The sequence below is a fragment of the Sinocyclocheilus anshuiensis genome, unplaced genomic scaffold (assembly GCF_001515605.1).
Source record: "Sinocyclocheilus anshuiensis isolate Anshui unplaced genomic scaffold, SAMN03320099.WGS_v1.1 scaffold412, whole genome shotgun sequence".
NCBI lineage: Eukaryota > Metazoa > Chordata > Actinopteri > Cypriniformes > Cyprinidae > Sinocyclocheilus > Sinocyclocheilus anshuiensis.
Genome location: NW_015558661.1, coordinates 1,168,391 through 1,191,775, shown reverse-complemented (window position 1 = coordinate 1,191,775; position 23,385 = coordinate 1,168,391). Strand labels below are relative to the sequence as shown.

Genomic DNA, 23,385 nt, shown 5'->3' with positions numbered 1-23,385 from the left:
GTGCGTTGCACATCCATTCAGATGAACTGAAAAACAGCACAGATCGCTTGACGGAGAGTGAAACTGAAGCGCTCAGTCAGAGTGTTCTGTGAGTGAAAATATATCTGTGCTAATCATATACTCAGCCTCCAACTCACACACTGGCGAGTAAAATCTGAGAATTTATTAGGCATTGGCTAATATTAGACATCATTTAGTCGCCCAGAGTGAAGATTTAGTCGCATATGCGAGTGATTTACTCGCAATGTAGAGGGTTGTAGTGCCTGCCTATCTAAAGAAACATCAGAGGAAAAAGATACTGCCGATTAAATCATTTAGCACACACGGAATTTGCACATCTAACTTTCCCTTCCTTTTTTTCTTTTGTCTCGTCTCCATGTATTTCTAACAGGGGAGCCTTGATAACATCAGCATCATTCTCGTTTGTTTTCCTGGCGCCCCCCAGCTGTCACCTGAAGCACTGCACCAGGAGGCTGAGCTGGAGGACTTTCTGGAGTCTAAAGTAGCTGGTAAACCATCTGATTAAATTTAGCTTCTTTTGATGTTGCTCTTTAGATTTACATGGCTTGCGTCAAAGATTGCAATCCTTTCCAATCATGGAGTCAAATAATGGTTAAAGTAAATGGTCCTCTAGCGGCCTGCTTAAGGAATTAAATCATTGTCACGCATGTTTCTTTGACAGAGATATTTGAGGAGCTGAGCGGAAGAGGTGATGAGCCTGATCTGCTGTCAGTTCTGACAGTACTGGCTTCCACAGTGATTCCTGGACTACCACCAGGGGGTGGCCTTCAGAGCAAGTGAGTGCATGTTGAATATCATGCTTTACTTCTGCTCAAAATAGCAGTCAGCAATTATCCAAGAGAGGTGTGAAAACCTATTTCACAGAATGTGACATGAACATTTTTAGGCACAGCTGTTGCATTAAATAGATAAATCACAGTTCCAGTGCTTTAAAGCGGTTTATACCGATATTAAATTTGATTAGCATTTTTATTCATCTTTCTGCCATTTTTATGTTATTATTGTTGTTGATGTTGTTGTTGTTGTTAAAAGGCATTTTTTATAATTGATATTGAATCATTATTTATATTTATTTAATAATTTAAGCATTTATAATATTAATAATACTTTTATTATTAATAGTAATAACAATAAAAGTGATAGATCAAGTAAATGGAAACAACAATATTTTAAATAACATTTCTGTGACTGGCTTTATGGACCAACAATGTATAAATTCATATAATCTTTTGAAATATTTAAATGCATCATTATTAATAGAATAATAGAGTCGTTTTTTGCTTTTTTTTATCAATATTGAGTTAATATATTCTTCCAAAATGCTTAATTGCTGTTAAAAAAAAAAGTGTATTGCACTTCATCAAATGGTACTCATGTGCTATAGCAACAGATTAGAAAATCATCCAAATATTAGATTATAGTTGAAAGGATGACATATCCACTCTCGTGCTGCTGAGAAATGTCCAGGTACACTAGGTAAATGTAGACAGCAGCTTTTCTCAGATTCAAGTGTCTGCTTAGTACAGGCACTTTCTCTAAAGCACCAATCAGCTCCACAAGTTGCTCTAATGATATGTTGTTGTAATGACTGCCAAAAGAACAGAGGACTGAACTTTGAAATATCATATTTTCTTGACATTTGCAGGCGGAACTGTATAATTTCAGCCTACTATCAGCAGAAAGAGGCACGGCGATCTAGATTAGCCCAGGTAAGCTTCTGTACAGAACTATCCATTTACTTTTTTGTATGTTTCACGAATGACAAAACTTACAAAAAGCAATGCTGTGCCACAATGCAGGACAATAATGACTGTATATAACTTTGACTCTTTAGATTGTGATACGTTCAGTATTTTCCTTACCAAATGTATTCAATGAGTCTTACAATCGACAATACTCAGGTAATGTGTTCAAGCAGTGACAGCAAACTTTTGAGATTCTCTTCAGTCTTGGCATATAACAAGTTCATTATTTAAATTGATACAATAAAAAAAGGCAGAACTTGACAGAACTCTTTGAGGAACAGTGACAAGCTAATGCTGTTGTATTAAAGGAATAGTTCACCCAAAAATGATTTACTTGTCTTTACTGCTTAGTTCTTTTAGAAGCATGGTCACAATGTTTAGAAAAAAAAAATCTTGTGTGTGTGTGTGTTTGATAAAAGGATCAAAACAACAGCATACAGTTTTGGAAAAACATGATGTTAAGTAACTAATGACAGGATTTTCATTTTTGTGTCAACTATTCCTTTAAGAATTAAGGTCAAATTTGAAATGCTAAAATCTCTAAAGAGCAAATTCTATTAAATACAAGCACTTTTACATGTTGGTTTATACAGGCTCATAATATGGTCACAGAGTGCAACTTTTCCTGTTCTTGAATAGTTGTTTCCTGTAATACGCTCTACTCTGTTTGCATGATCTGTACTGTGTTGCCTTACTGACCTCTTTGAAATTATGCCAATCTATAAGTGTGTAATATTACCGAGATATTTCCTAATGACTAGCAAATGAACTGATGCAGTGCTATATCATGTCGTGTAATCATCTTTGTGCACATTTGACAGATCTTGTGCAATATTTGTGCCAACATAAAGGTTAAAGGTTTAGTAATAAAAATAAACAGATCAAGCTATTCATGAGATTTCAGTTTATTAATGTCTGTCCTGCTACATAAAGAGACTTTATGGCCTATAGGTAATTATAGTCATACATTTTGTGAGTGTGTTTGAGCTCATATTTCAACACCATCAGTAAGCAGTACCACTGTCATCCTCAAGAGAACAGTAGAGACTCGCTCCTCATTTAACACCATCTTCAATTTGCAAACCCTGTATTAATGTCACACTCAGAAACATATTTAAAAAACTCAATGAATGACGACGGGCTGCTGTTACACAGATATAAAGGACGTGAGTATAGCTATTACATCTGAAACACATAAATGTTGATACCAAAATAAATATTTAACAAAGAAGTTATATTTGTGTTTACAATATACAATATCTACAGAATCTATTACACATGACTTGGTTTGTCTCTTAAAGGACTGATGATACTATCACATTACAAGTCTATTTGCACGTATTTGTATTCATTTTAGATCATTTGTTTCTTAGGACAATCAACACTGACGGCAGCTTGATAAAAACGATTAAACAATGAATATTACTGACCATCTCCCTTTGATTTGACACTTGTATGTCTTCCTCCGGGACTGTCTCTCTGTAAGTGCCGTGGCTACATCTGCCTGACTCTTTAAAATCAGTCTGTTTTCGTGAAGAGCCGTTAAAGGATCTCTCCAGAGGCACAGTGTGATTGCTCAACCACACCGGCCAATCACTTCAGCATCAAAGTGACTCTGAGAAGCGATGTTACCATTGTTACCACATGGTCAGTTTATAATGATGTTAAAAATAAAAATAAAAAAAAGCCGTCTCCTCTTTAGAACGCAGCCATTCATAAATGCTAACATTCACCGTCCTTGTGATCTACAGAGGTAAATTGGCTATTTTAATTTGATCTAATTTGCTCTGTACTGTGTATTACAATAGTGAATGTACAGTTTACATCTTTAATTGCGTGCAATAAATGCTAAAACCTCTGCTAACTTACTTTAGTACTGAATCATGGTTGGGAAAAATTCAGAACTGAAGAACAGGTTGTTGTTTAGTCAGTGAGTGTGAATTTTAATTGAACTATCCAAACAGTTGAATAGGACTTTGGTTTGGAATGACAAAGAGAGGAATTTACTGTACTTGATTGTCAGTACAGCGAACTAATTTTGGGAAATTAAGTGTTTGTACAACCTTGACCTCAGAAGTGGATTTACTAAATATAATGAAATATTTAAATTAAATACTATTTAGTTTACAAATTCTATGTGGCATTTCAAACATATGTCTATTTATCTGACCATAAGACCTATAAAACTTCAAACTTCTGACCATAAGACCTACAGTGGTGTGAAAAAGTGTTGGCCCCCTTCCTGATTTCATATTTAAATTTGTTTGATGATCTGAAACATTAAAGTGTGACAAACATGCAAAAAAATAAGAAATCAGGAAGGGGGCCAACACTTTTTCACACCACTGTATAAAACTTCAAACTCCTCCCCAGCCCCCCACACACACACAACTTTAAACTAAGGCTTTGTCAAGCCAACATTCAAAGTTTGTCTTAAAGGGATAGTTCAACCAAAAAAATACATATTCTGTCATTGTTTATTCACCTTCATGTCATTTCAAACCCATAAGACTTTCCTTCATCTTTGAAACACAAATGAAAATATTTTTATTGAAACCTTAGAGATTTCGGTCCCTTCATTAAAAGTCAGTGTCACCAAAAATATAAAAAATTAAATTAAATAAAACATTGTAAACACTATCCATGTGAATTGAGTGGTTTAATCTAAGTCTTCTGAAGTGATATGATCGATTTATTTGATGAGCAGTTTTAATTTAGGCTGCTATTCCCACATGATTATTATTAATTAAAAAAGATCTTTATTTGTGTTTTGAAAATGAATCGATGTCTGACTGATAACCGAATTTTCATTTTGAAGTAAATCTCATTAACAAATTAAAACTTTGCTTATCTAGTTAAAAATTTGTTGTATACATTTCTTTGAATTTCAATTCATTTAAATATACTTCCCTACATTCAAATTCAAATTCTGCATCCTGTTTGCTACTGCAACTTAAATGCAGTTCAAATTCAGGAATTTTGAAGCCATTCTCAATTCAGTTCTGAATAAAACATAACCCTCACTAAAGTCATCTTTTGATAATGTGCAATATCCAATGCCATCTTTGTATAATCAAGCTACCTGTCGACACTTGTCTCCTGAAGGCGGTTATTCATGATAGCAAAGGCGCCCACACCACCGGAGAAGCCATTCTGGCGAACGTGGCTCTGTCTTGGATTACCGTGAGCGGTCTCTGAGAGTTGCTTCTGTAGAATGGCCAGAGAAACCTTGTTGGCCATAAAGTCATTGACTGAGATCATTTCTCCAGACAGTCTGCGCCCTGTCAGATAACCTCCATCTGGTCCTAAGCCAGCATCAGTCTCACTATCACAAACTGTTTCCACTGATGCATTAGTGAAGCGCTTTCCTGGTGCTTCGTTAGCCGGGGCAGGGTGCACGGCGTTGCGCTTTTGAGCCCTCTGCCGGGAATGTCCCGGCGGAGGGTGGTGGTTGTGCCGCTGGTTGGGAATTCGTGGAAAGCAGCAGCAACAACAGGCCTGACCTCGTCTTCTGTATGGACGGCCACGGCACGGACACTGAGCCTTGCTGCAGTCCAGTTTGCCGAGGATCCAGTTGAGCGTCTGCTTGATAATGATGGAAATGACATTGAACAGGGAGTAAATGCAACACACACCCATGAGGATGAAGAGGCAGTTGCCGAGACGGTAGGCTTCTTGAGCTTTATAGCTCTCCCGTTGGCTGCTCACCACATCCCCGAAGCCAATGGTGCTGAAGGCCACAAAGCAGAAGTACAAGGACTCAAAGTAGTCCCAGTCCTCCATGGCAGAGTACAACGCAGACGCACTGCATGCGATCAGCAGGGCGGCGATGCCCAGAATGAGCATTACGTAGTAGACCGATGGTTTCCAGCCCTCCAGACTGTCGTCCTCGCTCCTGGCCTCCTCTCCTCCCACGCCGGAGCGGCGCAGTTGGCGCTCGTGACACCAGCGCATGATGTAGGCCAACATCGTGATGATGCGCTCCAGGAAAAGGTTGAAGAAGAGGATTGTTGCTGCGCAGCCAAGGAGTCCGTAGAATATCAAAAAGATCTTACCTGCAACGGTGACAGGAGTGGTCATGCCAAAGCCTGGAAGGAAATAGGAAACAGGTTCTGTTTTGCTGATGTATTTTTAATGAATTCATTCCTATTAAAAAACATCATGTCACTCCAAACTGCTATGGTTTTATGTCTTCTGTGGAACACAAAGATTTTTTTTCACAAAATGAAGCTTACAAACTGCCAAAAAACATAATTTATATCAAATTTATGCTATTGGACATTCAATATAAGTACTATAAGTACTTGTCACAAGAACAGCAATAGAAAATAACGTTTGGCAACAAATTTGGCCGGAAGCATCTTCAGGTGGGGCAAGTTGGAAATAAATATCGAAAATAAAAGTTATGGCAGAGGGGAATTTTATGCAAGTAAAGCTAATTTACTTTTGCATTGCTTCTTTACTTTTGTTTAAGGTAAAGGAGCAGCTTGGATGTTTTGTAAGAAAACTTTTTTTTTTTTGCCATAGATGTGTGTGTGTGTGTGTGTGTGTGTGTGTGTGTGTGTATGTGTCTTTTTGTTATACTTTGGCCAGTGTTTAGTATCATTGATATACTGTTATAGTTTTTTATGTGTTAATTTTTCCTTTATATTATAGTTCCATCAACTTTGTTAATTTATTTAATACATTTTTCGGTATCTTTTTAATAAAATAAAACATATATTAAAAATAATGTCATCATTTACTGTACTTGCCCTCACGTGGCTCTGAAACGGTTGTTTTTATTAAGTTTTAGTTTGTTTCGTTTTTAGTTATTTTAGTACTTCAACTTTAAATGAAAATGAGAAATGTTGTTTTGGCAAATAGTTGAATAAAAAAGTTTTCATGTTTTTATATTTTATTTTATTTATTATTTTAAAGAAATTTTTTATTGTTTTAGCTTTAGTGATCAATAATAACACTGAAGCTGCATGAAGCTCAAACAGTAGAGCATTGTACTAACAATGCCATGGTCATGGGTTCGATTCCCAGGGAATGTATAAACTAATAGAAGAAATATACATCATTTGAATACAATGTAAGTCACTTTAGATAAAAGTGTCTATGTAAACTATGATTTCTGTAAATTCTCTTTTTGGCAAATTTATTTGCAGTTATGAAAATCTAAATGCATAGATGACGTTGTATGAACTCACCAATTGTGGAGACCACTGTAGCAACAAAGTAGAAGGCCCCTGAGAAATCCCAGCGGGGCCTAAGTTTGTCCACACGGATCCCAGCCGCAAAGGCCTCCTCATATTGCTTTAGCAGGACATGTAGGGATTTCAGGTTTATACTGTTTTGCTCGGTGAAGTTGGCCAGCTGTTGGTCCCAGTGCCGGTGAGCCTGCAGCTCAGAGGGATGCTCGAGTGCAGAGAACACCACCGCCCCACACAGCAGGTAGAGGAGGATGAGGGCCGCCAACAAGCCAAAACGGGCATTGTCTTCATTCAGGTGAAGTGGGAGGCAACAGCTGCTGCTGACATCTCTTCTACGTGGCATGACTTGATCACTAGCAGGAAATGACATGAACAGGCAAACATGCACAGCCACTAACACAGACACAAGAAACAAACACTCTCACTCACAATCAAAACACAACCATAGACTCGGGCTTTAGAAGACATATAGAGTCACATGAAAACTCTATGTTGCTCTTGTTTTCAGATACAGTTGAAAAATTAAAGACAAAGTTCTTCATGTCCATTAACATTCTTCTGGACTCATAACCGCATCACTTTCTCCAATGGCACCATCGTAAAAAGCAAGGTTATCAGGTAAAATGACACATGGTCCAGGAAATAAGACCTCCAGATACAGGTTAGCAGGTAACAGTAGGCAGGCAAGTGCAAGATTGTTATCTTTTCCCATCTTGCTGTCCAAGTATAGCTGGTGTCGCACCAGTCAGTAATAATGCTGTGGTCTTTATGTGAAATCATCCTTGAGCTGGCTCAAAACAAAACAAACAACATATATTGCTACTTTAGTCAAAAGGATTATAAAGAAATTGATTTAAGCTGCAAGTGCAGTACATTAGTATCATAAAAGATCACTAGATCTTGATTATTTAAAAAAAAAATTAAGTTAGCAAGCACACAGTACTACAAAATAGAACATTGTTTTATTATACACATATTCTACATTTTTTATTCTGTTTTTAACAGCACTATTGTCAGTCACTTTTCAGTCAGTCACTATAAATGTCAGTCACTTTTCCCTAATTTAGGTGATAATGAACGATTTGTTAATCACAAACAAACTTTTAGAGTGGTGAAACTGAAGGTTACCTACCTGATTTAGTATTTAATATTTGATGAAGAGCACCGTTGATGTCATCATAGTCCTCCAAACCATTTTGCTATGTTAATGGAGCGAGTTAAAAGAATCAAAAGTGGCCGTTTATTCCTGGCAAGTGTGAATCCTTGGCAGTGCGTGATTGAATGATGCAGCTGGGGAGGAGAGAGAGAGAGAGAGAGAGGGAGAGAGAGAGAGAGAGAGAGAGAGAGAGAGAGAGAGAGAGAGTTGTGTTGGGTATTTTTATACATTGCACTGATTCAAATCCTTCGAATCCTAAAACGATTCTTTCACTGATTCATTCGGTGTTGTGAGTTATGAATCACAAAATCATTCACTTAACCGATTATTAACGTCTTCTCTTTTACCTACTAAACGGGAGAAGGAACTAATAGTCTACTATTTTAGGAATATTTATTTGGGCTACTATTGTCTTTTTTTGTGAAAAAAAAAATGTATTGAAAATTATAGAAAACGCTTACATGCCTTCTTCTAGATCCACTCCTGTCCTGCTAAAGTCAGCCGATGAAAGCAGTGAAAAATTAGTTCACTTAATGAGTTCACTTTTTAAGAGATTCACTTAAAGAAACGCCAATTCATTTATAAACGAAACACTAGATTGCAATTTTTTGCAAATAAAAGGCGCATACAAGATCCAAACGCGCTTGGTGCCTATAGGCTGTCTAGGTAGGCTCACTAGGTTTTGAAACGCACTCAGAGTGACAGTATTGACTGCCATTTACCAAGATTTCAGGCTTGAAGCCCTGAACCTTATAATCTTCAGAGGGGCGACATAGACATCGGAAGGCGGACTCCATTTACATTTATTTTCAACAGTTGCTGATATAAAAAAGTTAATTGTACATCTTCGCCATTAAAATTTACATTTCTCAAAAAAAAAATTATTACATTTTTAACTTTGCATTTTAACTGTTATTTACGGAAGTTCTAAGCGGCCATGCAATATATTTTTTTCCTTCTTGTTTTCTCGTTATAACGACTTAATTTTCTCGTTATCTCGACATAACAAAAGTTGTTCTCCAAGTTACAAAACTGCGCCAACAGGTGGCACTATTGACCTGAATATAACTGATGGGGTGTTGTAGGCTATATCCACTTTACTGTACGCGTTTGGGATAGAATAGGACCTTCCTCGTGATCGCTATAATTTGTGCAGTATTGTTCATTACTGACATTTAATTCATTCATAAATGTAAAATGCTTGAATCAATATGACTATTTTGTGTATTAAGTTCTTGCTAGATGCATGAGTTTCACCAACGGGTTCTGTGTCATAACATAAAACCAAGGTTGACGTCATTGTGTTCTGTTTGCACCTATATCTTTATTTGTGCTTCTTTGAGGTACATGATTGTTAGTTAATAAGCGGGGATGTTCTGTTTATCTACAGTAGGACAGGCTTCAACGACGTAGGCTATTTGTAATGTGCCTCTTTTCCTTATTATTAATCTTTATCGTTAATCATTAAATGTATATTGATAAGAAATGTGATTTATATATAAAGTGTATAGGCTAATTTAATTCAGTGATGTTCTACAGTGTTGTAATCTTTTGTGTTTTCTACATTTCTTTGTGGAAACCACACATACACACATATACACATGCCTACACATGAACGCTCTTTTCAAACAGAGGAAGATTTGAGATGGGTCTGTAATTTGCCAGTTCACTAGGATCTAGTTGTGGTTTCTTAATAAGAGGCTTAATAAGGCAATGTTATTGCCTTTAAAAAAACAGCCATTTTTACTACAATACATTTTATGCCATAAAAAGAGAAAACATCAGTGGCCTATTGGCATTTTCATGCAAATTACAGTGACCATGGTAATTTCTTATGGGCTGTCATGATAAATACCTAAACACTCACAAATCACCCCCTACCCCATTACAATCATCTCTCTCTGAAAATGCAACTTCAAGGACATTCAACAAGTACAATTTAAAAGCTTTAAACAACTGACAGACCATCATTTGCCTGTTGCTTCACTGACATTAAAATATTGCTTCGTTTGATGTTGACAGACAAAAATATAGCCATGGTACTCTCTTTCAATTGTGAGATGCGCTTAGATGGCTGAGACGATATTGCTTTGTTCTCTCTGACCAGCCCACCCTTGCCTTTCATCTTGGTTGCCAGCTCACAAGACTGTATTCCCCCATCATTAGAGTACTGGTCATTGCTTGTAAGTGCCCAGGTGCAGTGGAGACAGACAAGTGCTATATCAAAAGAGTGTGTGGTATTTTATTCATAAACTTTGTCCTCATCAGAAGACAAGTGTTTTGGCAACTGCCGCCGTGAAACCGAAAAGACTGCAAAAGCCATGTCTTGCGTTTCTATTATTCCAAACACGGCAGCGCTAATCATGGGTTTGGGCTCTGAGTGCTACACTGTCTTTAAAGTCATCAAGAGATCTGAGAAGTGTGATCTGCATAATGTAATTCATCACAGGTGCTGGGTGATGAATATAGTGATCGCCCAAAAGCTCATTATGGAGTCTGTCTCTTTCCTCTTATTTTTCCTCTCTTTTCTCTTCATCCACCTGACCATTCTCTTTGTCTTTCTTTGTTGTCGATGTGTTAAAATCAGTGCTCTCCAAACTGGCCTGCTGTAAATGAATGAGTCGTTGTTCAACATTATATACAGTGGGTACGGAAAGTATTCAGCAGAGTGCTCAGGACCTCAGACTGGGCCGAAGGTTTACCTTCCAACAAGACAATGACCCTAAGCACACAGCTAAAATAACGAAGGAGTGGCTTAACAACTCTGTGACTGTTCTTGAATGGCCCAGCCAGAGCCCTGACTTAAACCCAATTGAGCATCTCTGGAGAGACCTAAAAATGGCTGTCCACCAACGTTTACCGTCCAACCTGACAGAACTGGAGAGGATCTGCAAGGAGGAATGGCAGAGGATCCCCAAATCCAGGTGTGAAAAACTTGTTGCATCTTTCCCAAAAAGACTCATGGCTGTATTAGATCAAAAGGGTGCTTCTACTAAATACTGAGCAAAGGGTCTGAATACTTAGGACCATGTGATATTTCAGTTTTTCTTTTTTAATAAATCTGCAAAAATGTCAACAATTCTGTGTTTTTCTGTCAATATGGGGTGCTGTGTGTACATTAATGAGGAAAACAAATTAACTTAAATGATTTTAGCAAATGGCTGCAATATAACAAAGAGTGAAAAATTGAAGGGGGTCTGAATACTTTCCGTACCCACTGTATGTATAATGCACTTTAATGACACAAGACATGATTGGATATGAGAACCTTTATTTCAGGTTTGATATATAAGATTAAAATCTTACAGTTTAAACATAAAACTCCATTTTTTTGTGGTAAATCTGTATAATCTAATTATAGGTGAAATCATGTTAAAAAAACAATCAGTACAATTCAGCAATACTATATATCATGAAAAACAATAAAGGCTGACATGTTGTCCACAAAAATAATTATACAAGATTATGAAAAAAATGAGCATATTCAGTACATTACGGTTTAGATCAAGTTAGATACATTTGTCAAAATACAAAAAGAGAGAGGCAGACAGAAAACAGGAGGAGAGATATTTTGGTCAGTGCTGCAGTGACGTGTTCAGTGGCCAGTATCTAGTGCTTGAACCCTAGAGGCAAACAGCAGCACCTTCTTCTCAACCTCGGCATTGAGCTCTCGCTGGGAAGCCCTGGGATTCTTCTTCACATAGTCAGCTATGCTCTGGATACATTCCCTCTGTGGAAGTAGAGCATCACATGTCACAAACGTTTGTCTGGGTCTACAGTCAGTGTTTTCTGCAATACATTCTGTAACTTGAATTAAAATTGATGTTAGGGTTTAATGGATTAGATTGGTTTGATTGTGATGTAGCATTCAAAAGACAATATACAATTCAGTACAGTATAAAACAACACAATATACACTATTTACACTACAACTGTGAAGTACATAGAGATGAAATCATTAAAAAGTGAATGTTTAAATGTACTGTAACCCAGACTTACTGTTCAAAAGTCTGGGGTTGGTAAGATATTTGAAAGAGGTTTTTTTTCCAAGAATTTTAATTCGCACCAAGGCTGTATTTATTGGATCAAAAATATAGTAAAATAGTGATATTGTGAAATATTACTAAAATTGTAAATAATTTTTGTTAATATATTTTAAAATGTAATTTATTCCTGTGATGGCAAAGCTAAATTTAGCAGCCATTACTCCAATCTTCAGTGCCACATGATCTTTCAGAAATGATCCTAATATGTTGATTTGGTGCTTAAGAAACATTTCTTATTATTATGAAGTTTGTAAACATTTTGTTTTATCACATTTTAGTGTGATAATTTTTTCATGATCCTTTGATGAATAGTTAGCTCAAAAGAACAGCACTAGAAACAAATCTTGGTAACAATGTAAAAGTGTTTACTGTCACTTTTGATCAATTTAATGTGTCCTTGCTGAATAAAAATATTAATCTTTTTTGTTTTCTATAATAAAGAAATAAAAATTACTTGTCCCAAAACTTCTGAACGGTACATATTTGTAAATTATTTCAGTTTTTTTACAACTAATTATCAAATAATTCACATTAATTCATCGCCCATTTCATTATTTCACAACTCAACCTTCTAAAACTACGTTTTCTGAAAAGTCCTTGAAATAACAAAAATGTAAATTTGTGAAAAAATAAATTGTGAAATGTTCCATTAATAGACTAATTAATAGAAACAAATGGATCTATCCATATATAACGCATTTTACTAATATATCAGGTTGTAACTCAAACAGTCTTCATCTCGATACTTTTAATAATGTTTATTATGCATTTTAAAGATGACATTTTTCAACTCATACAATTTCTATATTACAACTATTATTACAATTGTATTGTATGCATTATATATTGTTTGCATGCATTTATATTTTTATATAGCCTACAGTCACATCTTGTTCTCATGGCAGAGATAACTCTGGGAATGAGCTGAAATAGTTTTTAGAAATTTAGTTTTACAAAGTTCCTTGGCCTCGTCTATATTAAAGTGCCACTGTACTGTACAAACGCCACAATACTTTTTGTAAAGTCAACAAAAAACAATACGTCTTATTCTTACCCTGTAAGCATCTATTTGGCTTTGCCCAGAGAGTCTATCCAGAAGCTCACGGGCCACCTGCATCCCAGTGAGAGCCGTCAGCAGCTCCTTACACTGAACACTGTCCGTCTTCAGCCAGCCCAGAAGAGCCAGCTGCAACCGGACACAGAGACCATGCTGATTTGAACGCAACATATCAACCATAATAACCACAGAAAAACATTAAAACATGGTGGTATATTTCTGTTTTCGTAGTTATCAATTAATATTTGACAAAACAAATTATAATACGTTTAACAATAATAATAATAAATAAATAAAAATAAGTAAACGGAGCTGAACTAGGATTTTAAGAATTGACACCAACCTGCTGAATCAACTGGGCATCTGTCATCCCGTTTGCCTCCGACATACTTTTATTTATTTTTTTTATCTTTGGAAAACAAATTAAATGCGTATTCCTATTGTACGATATTATTATTAATCAATACACTATTAACTAAACAATGAAACGCTAATATTTCGTTGTTTGCTTTTGTGACACCACTGACATGATCTTCCTGTTTACATAGCTTGTTCTTCTTCCTCAAAGATGATTGTATTTCGCAATTGCGCCCACTTCTGGACGGGCAAGTCTTTACTTGAAGAGTTTTTTCCATGAATAAAATACTAATCCTCAGTTAACCCAAAACTGAATACAATTCCAACACATCAAAAACATAACTAAGTATAACTAATAACTAAACCTAAATAAAGAGTCCTTCTGAATATGAGAGATGATGGGGGGGATAAAAAAAAATCTGCATATGTATAAAACAATTGACCATGATATTATTAACCAAAATTCAACATCAAACTTCTAACATTTTACATTCTAGTCCTTATGTTTTTTTGGTTTGGAAAAAAATATGAAGATGACTACATCTGGGTGAAAATAACCATTTTGCTATTGGGTATAACTATAAATTCAGACTTGAAGTTTTATTATGACTTTTCTCATTTGTTTCTTTCTTTTTCTTTTACACATGTTTTCTAATATCTTTACAATACATGAATGTATTGTACAGCCATTTAAGCACTAGGACAAGTCATCACACTATTTCTATTTCCTAAAGTTTTACCACAATGTGAACCCATAGACAGAATACAACTGGCAACATCAACTATTATTTCAACAGGACAGAGGCACTATAGCAGAAAAAATAAAAAAATAAGTATAATTGTGTTATAATTGAATCATTTCAGAAGTATAGTGCCAACAGATATCTTTAAAACACTTCATTATATTGACCCTAACAGTACATAATACATCTAGTAGACACACACACAAAAAATGAGAATACTCATATAGCAGCAAAAAATAATGTGCATAAATCTAAATGGGTTCATCTTATCTAGCTGCAACTCCCAAAAAACTTAATGTTGCAAGATTCCTGAGAAGAGAGAAAGTCTCATTGGTCTTGCCATTTAAATAACTGAAGCCATGGAGGTGATTTCCCAGAAAACAATATGTATTTGTGATTTCTGAAAAATATTTGAATACAGTATATGATTATATAGGTTACTATGAACTGTCCTCTTTAGACTTGCTGAATGATCCCAGTTGTTTAGTGTTTACATCTTTAAGCAGTTCGAGTTGGCGCTGGCCTCGCCGATAAAGATATTCTATGTGCATGACGTCGGTCTTCTTGATGGCAGCATTGACATGGAATTCATCACGTATTCTCGGTATGAAGCCCGGCTTGTCCTGAGCTGCACGCAGAAACTGCCGATACAGAGATAACACCTGTTTTTGGAGTTTGCTATGGCGCGCCATAACGTGCTGGATCATAAAATCACAGCAGTCTTGATGGGAATGACAGTGATTTCCTCAGCCTGCAAAGGAACATAATGTAATAAATGCATTGAATTGTTTCATAACAGCAAATTAAATTAATTAAGAGACTAAATGGAATATAAAAAAAAAAAAAAGATTTGTCACACCACATGAGGTGAACTGCAAGTTAATTTAAGAAGAATCTACAGGCAAAGTCGCTATTTTTTCAGCACTAGTCAACTAGTAGAAAGACAACATGCAGTTTCTTTCAAGGCAATTTTTCTCAAAATTCTTCTTTTTTCTCATGCACCGAGCCAGAAATCTCTTACACAGAGATTCAAATCTCTTGAATTTACACAGACCAGACTTTACAGTTTTATTCCTATCAATATTCTGAAGGTTTCATATATCATTCAAGTGGCATTTTATTCATAAAACATGATTACATGCATTTTTATAAAAAGTTTATATCAAATTTTATTTTTGGAGGTTGACAGTATTTTATGATTTATGGAGCAATAGAAAGAGTTATTCAAAATACCACCTGCAAAAACCTTTAACTGTAATGTCAACAAAATGAGACAAGAATTTTGAACCTGGCTTTATTCAGTGTTTAGATTTCTGGTCTTGTATGCATATTAGTGCATATTTAATTAGATAATTCCTCATTTGCATAGTTAAACATAATATTTCAGAAAATGTGTAATACAAAACAACTGGCTAAATGTACTTGATCAATAAACTGAGTAAGTATGATATACAGTGGGTACGGAAAGTATTCAGACCCCCTTAAATTTTTCACTCTTTGTTATATTGCAGCCATTTGCTAAAATCATTTAAGTTAATTTTTTTTCCTCATTAATGTACACACAGCACCCCATATTGACAGAAAAACACAGAATCGTTGACATTTTTGCAGATTTATTAAAAAAGAAAAACTGAAATATCACATGGTCCTAAGTATTCAGACCCTTTGCTCAGTATTTAGTAGAAGCACCCTTTTGATCTAATACAGCCATGAGTCTTTTTGGGAAAGATGCAACAAGTTTTTCACACCTGGATTTGGGGATCCTCTGCCATTCCTCCTTGCAGATCCTCTCCAGTTCTGTCAGGTTGGATGGTAAACGTTGGTGGACAGCCATTTTTAGGTCTCTCCAGAGATGCTCAATTGGGTTTAAGTCAGGGCTCTGGCTGGGCCATTCAAGAACAGTCACAGAGTTGTTGTGAAGCCACTCCTTCGTTATTTTAGCTGTGTGATTAGGGTCATTGTCTTGTTGGAAGGTAAACATTCGGCCCAGTCTGAGGTCCTGAGCACTCTAGAGAAGGTTTTCGTCCAGGATATCCCTTGCAATATAACAAAGAGTGAAAAATTTAAGGGGGTCTGAATACTTTCCGTACCCACTGTATATTACTTAAAATTTAAGGTGACTAAAATGTCATCTAAAATATTTTTATCCATTCATAGAATTTTTTTTTATCTAACGTTAAATCCTAAATGGTCATGTTGTGTGACCATTTAGGATTTAACGTTAGATAAAAAAAATATATATATCCTGTTGTACTTTGTGATATCCTAAATGGTCATGTTGTGTGAGACGGATTTTACAAAATACAAACATTTTCTATGTAGACTTGGAAAACGTGATATTTAAAATAGTTTTGGATTTACAGCATGCCACACTACTGGACACTGCCAAAACTTGAAATTTCACGTCAAAGTGACATTCACATGAACTGAAATATAATGACAGCAAAGCCCTACCTTGTCAGTTATAACGTTACAGCGCACGATGCATTGGTAATTGTTATAACACCCAGAGTCATCATAGCTGTTTACTATTTGTTGTAAGTTATAAAACGTCTTGCCAATGACAGCAGTCATATAAACTGTAACTGTAGTTCCCGAATATGACCTGCGCCTGCGCTGTGTGTTTTCTAACTGGTGCTGACGTCATGAAACGCTGTAAGCGCCGGATACACTGCCACCTAGTGTCCAGGCTGTATAGCGACACACAAGACAAGGCCGACAAGATTCAATGTTCCTCCTTTATTTAGAATTCGACTATGATCCGACTAAGATCCGTCCATATCATATCTGCAACTGAAAAATACTTATATTTTATTTTCAGTATTACACTATAAAACAGACATATTAACATATTCAACACACTGATGCAAGAGTCAAGTCTTTCAAGGTCAAGTTTAAGTAAAGTCTCAAGTCTACAGTATGTCCTTTTTTACGAGCCCCATGTTCAGTTTTAAATGCTTTTTTACATGCTGCAGGTTAGTTTGTTGTAGTACAATTTACATATTTTTAATTACAAATTAATTTCTGAGGGATTTTCTTGAACATTAACTAATACTTAGGTGGGAAGTCGTGGCCTAATGGTTAGAGAAGGTTGCGAGTTCCAAGTCTCAGGTCCGGCAGGGATTGTAGGTGGGGGGAGTGAATGTACAGCGCTCTCTCCCACCTTCAATACCACGACTGAGGTGCCCTTGAGCAAGGCACCGAACACCCAACTGCTCCCCGGGCGCCGCAGCATAAATGGCTGCCCACTGCTCCGGGTGTGCGTTCACGGTGTGTGTGTGTTCACTGCTGTGTGTGTGCACTTAGGATGGGATAAATGCAGAGTACTAATTCCTAGTATGGGTAACCATACTTGGCCACATGTCACGTCACGTCACTTATCTTTAAATAAAGTATATTGGGTTTCACATGACAAAGGACATCTTTTATGCAATTTACTGTATTCACTACAAGAGATATGTTATTTTTCTGTAATGCCCACTGAGAAATTAGTATTAATTTTCATGGGTTTTTATCTAAAAATTGTTGCATTATTCTGAGAAAAAAAACTGTCCTTGTAGATCTAAAGCGTTTCTAATTCGGAAAAGTCTCTCAAAATGTCATTTGCTTACCAGTCTAGTCAAGTCTCAAGTCAGAATTTCTTGCCACTTAAGTGCGAGTTTCAATCTCTGTTAGAAAATTATATTATCTAGACTAACATGTGATTGAACATTTAGCTACTAGAGATTACAGACTGCTTACTTGAGAAAATTATTGCAAGATTAAATATAGAAGTTTATCAGAACTGTTGTAGCATTACAGAGCTTGATTGTAGTGCATAGTTTAATAATCTCTTATATAGCATCAGGTTCACATCCATTCCTGAGCTTGAAGCATCTACTTTGCATTCTATTGATTTTATTGCAGTTATTGAATAGATGACTAAACATATGTAAACCTTTTTTGGCACAGATAATAATATTATTTTGTCTATACAGTGCATTACTAGATAGCAAAACTATCTGAAGGCACGATACCGACTGACTAACATGTCAGAAAGTCCAACGGTAAGCATATGTCAGGATATAGGATGGCAGCCTGAGAGTATACATTACGTTATGCATCTCTGAGAACAGTCACTGATATTAGATATCCTAAAGCAGTGCAGCTGAGGAATAGACTGATCCATGACAGATGTGGTTGGATGTAATATTATAGCATCCTAGAGCCGCAGATACTCAGCCAGGAAGACCACAAGGACTTTGGTGAGATTCTCCACAGTGTGACTGTGAACCTTGTCCGCTGTGTCCTCCAACGTGTGCAGGAAGGAAGGGAATGGCGTAGCGATTATGTGCAGCACTGGAACTCCTGCAGTCAATGAGAGAAAGAATGAATCAGAACAAGAATAAGAACTGTGATATGTGTGTGTACATATATATTTCTGCTTGTCAAAGTGATCTATGGTCTTACCTCTCTGAAGGAAAGGAGTATGATCATCTTCAACTGGCCCCATATTCACATCCTTCATGAAATAGGTCTGCTCTTTGGGATGGGAAGACAGGAGCCCCAAATTATGAAGTCTCTTCTCTTAGAAAACGCAGAAATATAATTAGAGGAATCAGAGGGTGGATATAAACTACCTATCATTGGGTCTATTGTTATAATTTTTATAACAATCAAGGATTATAATTCATAATCATCTTAAATCTTGTTAAATATTGCTAATTAATCACTGAACTTCATTGACATTGCTTTTCTTATCTTTTAATCGTTACAGGGTTTGAAATTAACTTCTTCACTCACAAGCCAATTTTGCAACTGAATGTTCCATTCAGAAATGCATCTACTAGCCAAAATAAAAATATCAGAAATAAACCAGATTATCAAACTCACATCTTAGATTTAAATATATTATTATTAAATCTTATTCTGAATCATTATATGATTATATAAAAATCTGTGATTTGACTTCTCTTATAAAACAGCATTTCATTGTCATTTCCAAATATAGCTCACTCCATAATTAATGTTTAATGGTAAACACGGGCTGTCAATTCTCAATCAGCAATCAAAGCCTCTCCTCCATTGACATCCATTAAAAAAGCCAACCCAAATAATATGATAATCATAATTTATTCATCATAATCTGACAAATTGGCTAGCGAGTTCATAGTGATTTTCAACCGCATTTGGCGGGTGTTCATTTCAAACGCTGCATATAATGTAGACATAGATAACTCAATAAATCGTACTTCCTTTTACAGTAAGTGGTTTATAGTTTGTCTACTCTAAATTAAGCCACTGCAGATCAAACATTAGTTTTAAGAGTCTTTATGGCCGTTAATGATTAACCAGGATACCTTATATTAATAGAAAGTCAAATCAGTCTTACCAGCAGCGATAAGGCGGTCAAACCAGCGAGCTGTGTTCTCAAAGTGATTCACAAACATGGGATCAGGGGCACCAATAAGGTCCAAAAGAACAAGGAGATCCTGCAAATATCATATATTTATGATTCATAGATACTTAAAGGGATAGTTTAACCAAAATAAAACATCTGTCAGTAATTACTCACCCTTATGTTGTTACAAACCTGTATGACTTTCTGTCTTTTGTAGAACATAACAGACATTTTGAAGAATGCTTTGGTCTATACAATGAAAGTCAATTTTGGACCCCATTGATTTTCACTGTATATGGACCTAGTGTGTGTTTCACAAACAGAAAGTCACAGGTTTAAATAGACATGAGGTTAGTAAATTATGACAGCATTTTAATTTTGGGGTAAACTATCCCTTTAAAAACAAATGCACACACACATACACAAGGATCCTGACTTACCACAGCATTCAGCAGTGTGGTTTGTTCAGAACCCGGCGGGTGAGGAATGCGTGACATGGAGTCTGCCAGGTGCCGTGAACCATATAGCGAGTCTGTCTGAGACCACTGCTCAAAAGCTTCTCCTCCATCAAAGAAGATCAACTGTAGGGTCACCCTGGACATCTTCAGAAAAAAAAAGAAAAAAAAAAAGAATCTGCTCTGTAAATGTGAACAGCTAATCAAATGTCCCAAAAATCAATCATGATTCCAATCCTGGAGTTGTTGCTGCGGAATTCTGTTTACTAAAAATTTAGATTCATTTAAAATAATGGCCATCTTCCTACCAACTGGCCTGCACAGGAAGATGCTTCATTCTGTGCAAAAAATCAATAAAAAAATCAATTGCATGTCCCCAAGGATGAGAAAATCAAGAAATCTGGTATTCTACAGCTGCTACTGTATGTAGGTCGTGAGGATCTTGTCTTCTTATCAAAATCCCTTCCAGTCATGCAGTGTTTTGTAGCTCTTGGCTCTATTACAAGTTAAACAACAGAACTGACTCTGATTTCTACAGCACTGCGGCTATTCACAAGTCTGAAAAAAGCTTAAAGGGGTCATATGATGCTTTTTCAAAGATCATTATTTTGTGATCTTATCTATTCACGAACAGCTTGTAACACTCCAAAGAGAAAGGAAAACTTGAAATCGCATCATATGACCCCTTTAAATGACCTCCTCAGTGACATTATCCACTCTCTTCATCTCAGAACAGTGTGTATTTATGAGCTAGTGGTGCTATATGTCTCCAAATTTAGTTGGTAAACGAATGACCTCTGAAAACAGTGTTGAAATTGAGATGTAACACTTTGTCTTACCAGCTGCTTGTGCTTTTTGAGGTGTGGATCCAAAGCGGTGACCAGTTCCAGCATCATAGCACAAGGCACGGCTGAATCACTGGCACCCACAAACACCTTCTGTGGGTCACTAGGATCTGAAGGTATAAATTTGGAATCATAGTGACAAGCCAGAAGCAGTCGGCGAGGAGCCATTGGGTCCAACACGGCCAGGACATTAGAGAAGCTAACAGGGCCACGAGGGGTTTCGGAGATGAAGGAGTCCACTTCTACAGACCAGCCCGCCGAAAGAGAATCCAGTTGAGAAAAGATGTGCTAGGATCACAGAATAAATGAGACATGATCAGATTATAGCATATTTAGTAAAATCTGAGATTTAACTGAACTAAAATCCAGGCTGATAGTTCTAAATCGATTGTGTCTCACTTTTCGAACAGCCCGACTCCCATGGCTTCCTGGCTGGCGTTCAGTGAGAATGTGACGCAGATGGGAATACCACAGTCTTTCCCATTTAACCTGCGAGACGAGCCACTTCACTTGGGCAACAGTGGGTTTACCTGGCTGGTGATTAAGCTATGAAAGGTTAAAGATGGTAAATGTGGAAAATGAATGATAAGGGAAATAGTCATTAGTTGTATACTACAAGGGGTTAATGTAAAACTGCAACAAAATGACACTGGAAAAAGCTGTGTTTTGGATTGTGGTAACCAAATAAAGTTGATCAGTATTCTTTAAAATAAAGGTCTCAAATAAGAGTTTAGAGATGCCATAGAAAAAAACATTTTGTGTTCCTTGAAGAACCTACAGTGGTGGCCAAAATTATTAGAACACTAGTATTTTCACCAGCTAAAATTATTACAATTAATGGTTAAATGAATGTTTGGTAATGTAAACTGATATTTCTATACTGACACACTACAGCAAAATATAGAAATAACTGATTTTAAACCATTTTTTAGCTGGTGAAAATACTAGTGTTCTAATAATTTTGCCCACCAATGTATAAATAAACAGTTCCTAAAAGAACCCTTTTTTTCTTCCTGTGATGAACATTTTATCAATCTAAACAATGCTTTTCCACTTTAAAGAACCTTTTGTGGTTCCAAGGATGTTAAATGTTTTTCATGGAACCTAATGAAAATCCTTAGTTTTAAGAGTGTAAGTTAATTATTAGATAGTATAACTGTGGACTAGCAAAAACCAGCTGGTTATACTGTTTTTTGGAACATGGTAGCTGGTCAAACAACTAAGGACCAGCTAATGACCATCTTCCACCACATAATGCTTGAACCAGCTAAAGGCTGTTATGTTCCAACAGCACATCTACAAATGACTGAAAAGTACACAAGAAAATGAAAGACATTAAAACTGAATGTCTGTACACCTCTTACCTTGTCTTTGAATAGGTCAGGAGGTTTGGGAGGCAAATCATACTCTATGGTTTGGTGGTTAGATAGTGATACTGCCAGTGTTAATGTCATTGCCACCAGCACGCACAAGCACAGCAGCAGTAATCGCACGCGGCACATGTGTGCGTGGTCACAGCGCGCGACGGAACAGTTCCACCTGACAGTCGCTGCTTTGTACCTTATGCTGTTCATCTTGTGTTTACGAGAGATGCCAAATTAAGATTACACCTGCATGGAATGGAAATACAATAAGCAGGTCACAACAATCACAAATCGTACCACAAAGTTGACTTATTTAGACGAAACAAATTAAACTACGATTCCCAATTACTTAGAGTCATTGTTATAATCAGGTGCATTTAGACTTAATTTTATGTTTTTTTCCGTTTATGCATGCATGCAGTTATAATAACTAATAAACTAGAACAATTAAATATACAATAGAATAAGTCATAAAATTATTATATTGATAAATAATGAATAGAACAGGCTTAATTCATGCAAACAGCTAAATTAAATGGCGAAGCACTTAACTTGTTAGTGCCCACAAAAGATACAGAGTCTAAAAAGCTGGTTTTGCCTAACAGACACACTCACCAGCAGCAGTCCGGGACTGGCACAGGCACTGCTCTATCAAATAAATGAACAGAAATGACCAGCTCATAGTGCTGATCGACGAGAGGACTGCTGGGGAACATTCATCACAAACGCCGGTCTGTTTCGTCCTTGACATGCATCTTGACGATGCAGCCTGTAAATAATCGCATTCTCAGTTCTGCAGTCGATGTTATTGAGACAGAACATACAGCGATCTGCGCAGCTCACTCTGGCAGGTCCTCTCTGTACTCACTTACTTTCGGCAGTATTAAAGGACAATAAATATGACATATTTCATATTCACATGCATTTGAACATAACTATAGGGAAGCTATATAGTCAGCATTCAATCATAAGTTTAAAATATTTAAATATCTAATTAACACATTCTAAAATGGAGATT

General features: G+C 36.4%; 3 protein-coding genes across 4 annotated transcripts in view; 1 reads left to right on the top strand and 2 right to left on the bottom strand.

The window, feature by feature from the left end:
- Window positions 1-3,073, top strand: part of ppm1nb (protein phosphatase, Mg2+/Mn2+ dependent, 1Nb (putative)) — a 9,721-nt gene extending 6,648 nt beyond the window's left edge. The window contains exons 3-6 of the mRNA XM_016477213.1: window positions 392-509; window positions 683-797; window positions 1,667-1,730; window positions 3,068-3,073. Coding sequence (XP_016332699.1) covers window positions 392-509; window positions 683-797; window positions 1,667-1,730; window positions 3,068-3,073 — 303 coding nt within the window. The remainder of the gene's footprint in view (window positions 1-391; window positions 510-682; window positions 798-1,666; window positions 1,731-3,067) is intronic.
- A 1,747-nt stretch (window positions 3,074-4,820) lies between these two features.
- Window positions 4,821-7,337, bottom strand: LOC107681176 (potassium channel subfamily K member 13-like). The gene is made up of 4 exons (XM_016477382.1): window positions 6,962-7,337; window positions 5,305-5,854; window positions 5,258-5,269; window positions 4,821-5,184 (listed from the first exon to the last, which is right to left on the bottom strand). The coding sequence occupies exons 1-4, from the start codon at window positions 7,332-7,334 to the stop codon at window positions 4,845-4,847; spliced, it is 1,275 nt and encodes a 424-aa protein (XP_016332868.1). The 5' UTR covers window positions 7,335-7,337; the 3' UTR covers window positions 4,821-4,844.
- Window positions 7,338-18,145: 10,808 nt separating this feature from the next.
- On the bottom strand, window positions 18,146-23,146 carry qpctlb (glutaminyl-peptide cyclotransferase-like b). 2 transcript variants are annotated; one of them, XM_016477277.1, is made up of 8 exons: window positions 22,983-23,146; window positions 22,368-22,613; window positions 21,403-21,549; window positions 20,998-21,291; window positions 20,144-20,305; window positions 19,695-19,794; window positions 18,773-18,889; window positions 18,146-18,670 (listed from the first exon to the last, which is right to left on the bottom strand). In XM_016477277.1, the coding sequence occupies exons 2-8, from the start codon at window positions 22,575-22,577 to the stop codon at window positions 18,525-18,527; spliced, it is 1,176 nt and encodes a 391-aa protein (XP_016332763.1). In that variant the 5' UTR covers window positions 22,578-22,613; window positions 22,983-23,146; the 3' UTR covers window positions 18,146-18,524. The 2 variants fall into 2 exon arrangements, with proteins under 2 accessions (XP_016332763.1, XP_016332764.1); XM_016477278.1 differs by having other exon boundaries at window positions 20,126-20,284.
- Between the last annotated feature and the right edge of the window lie 239 nt (window positions 23,147-23,385).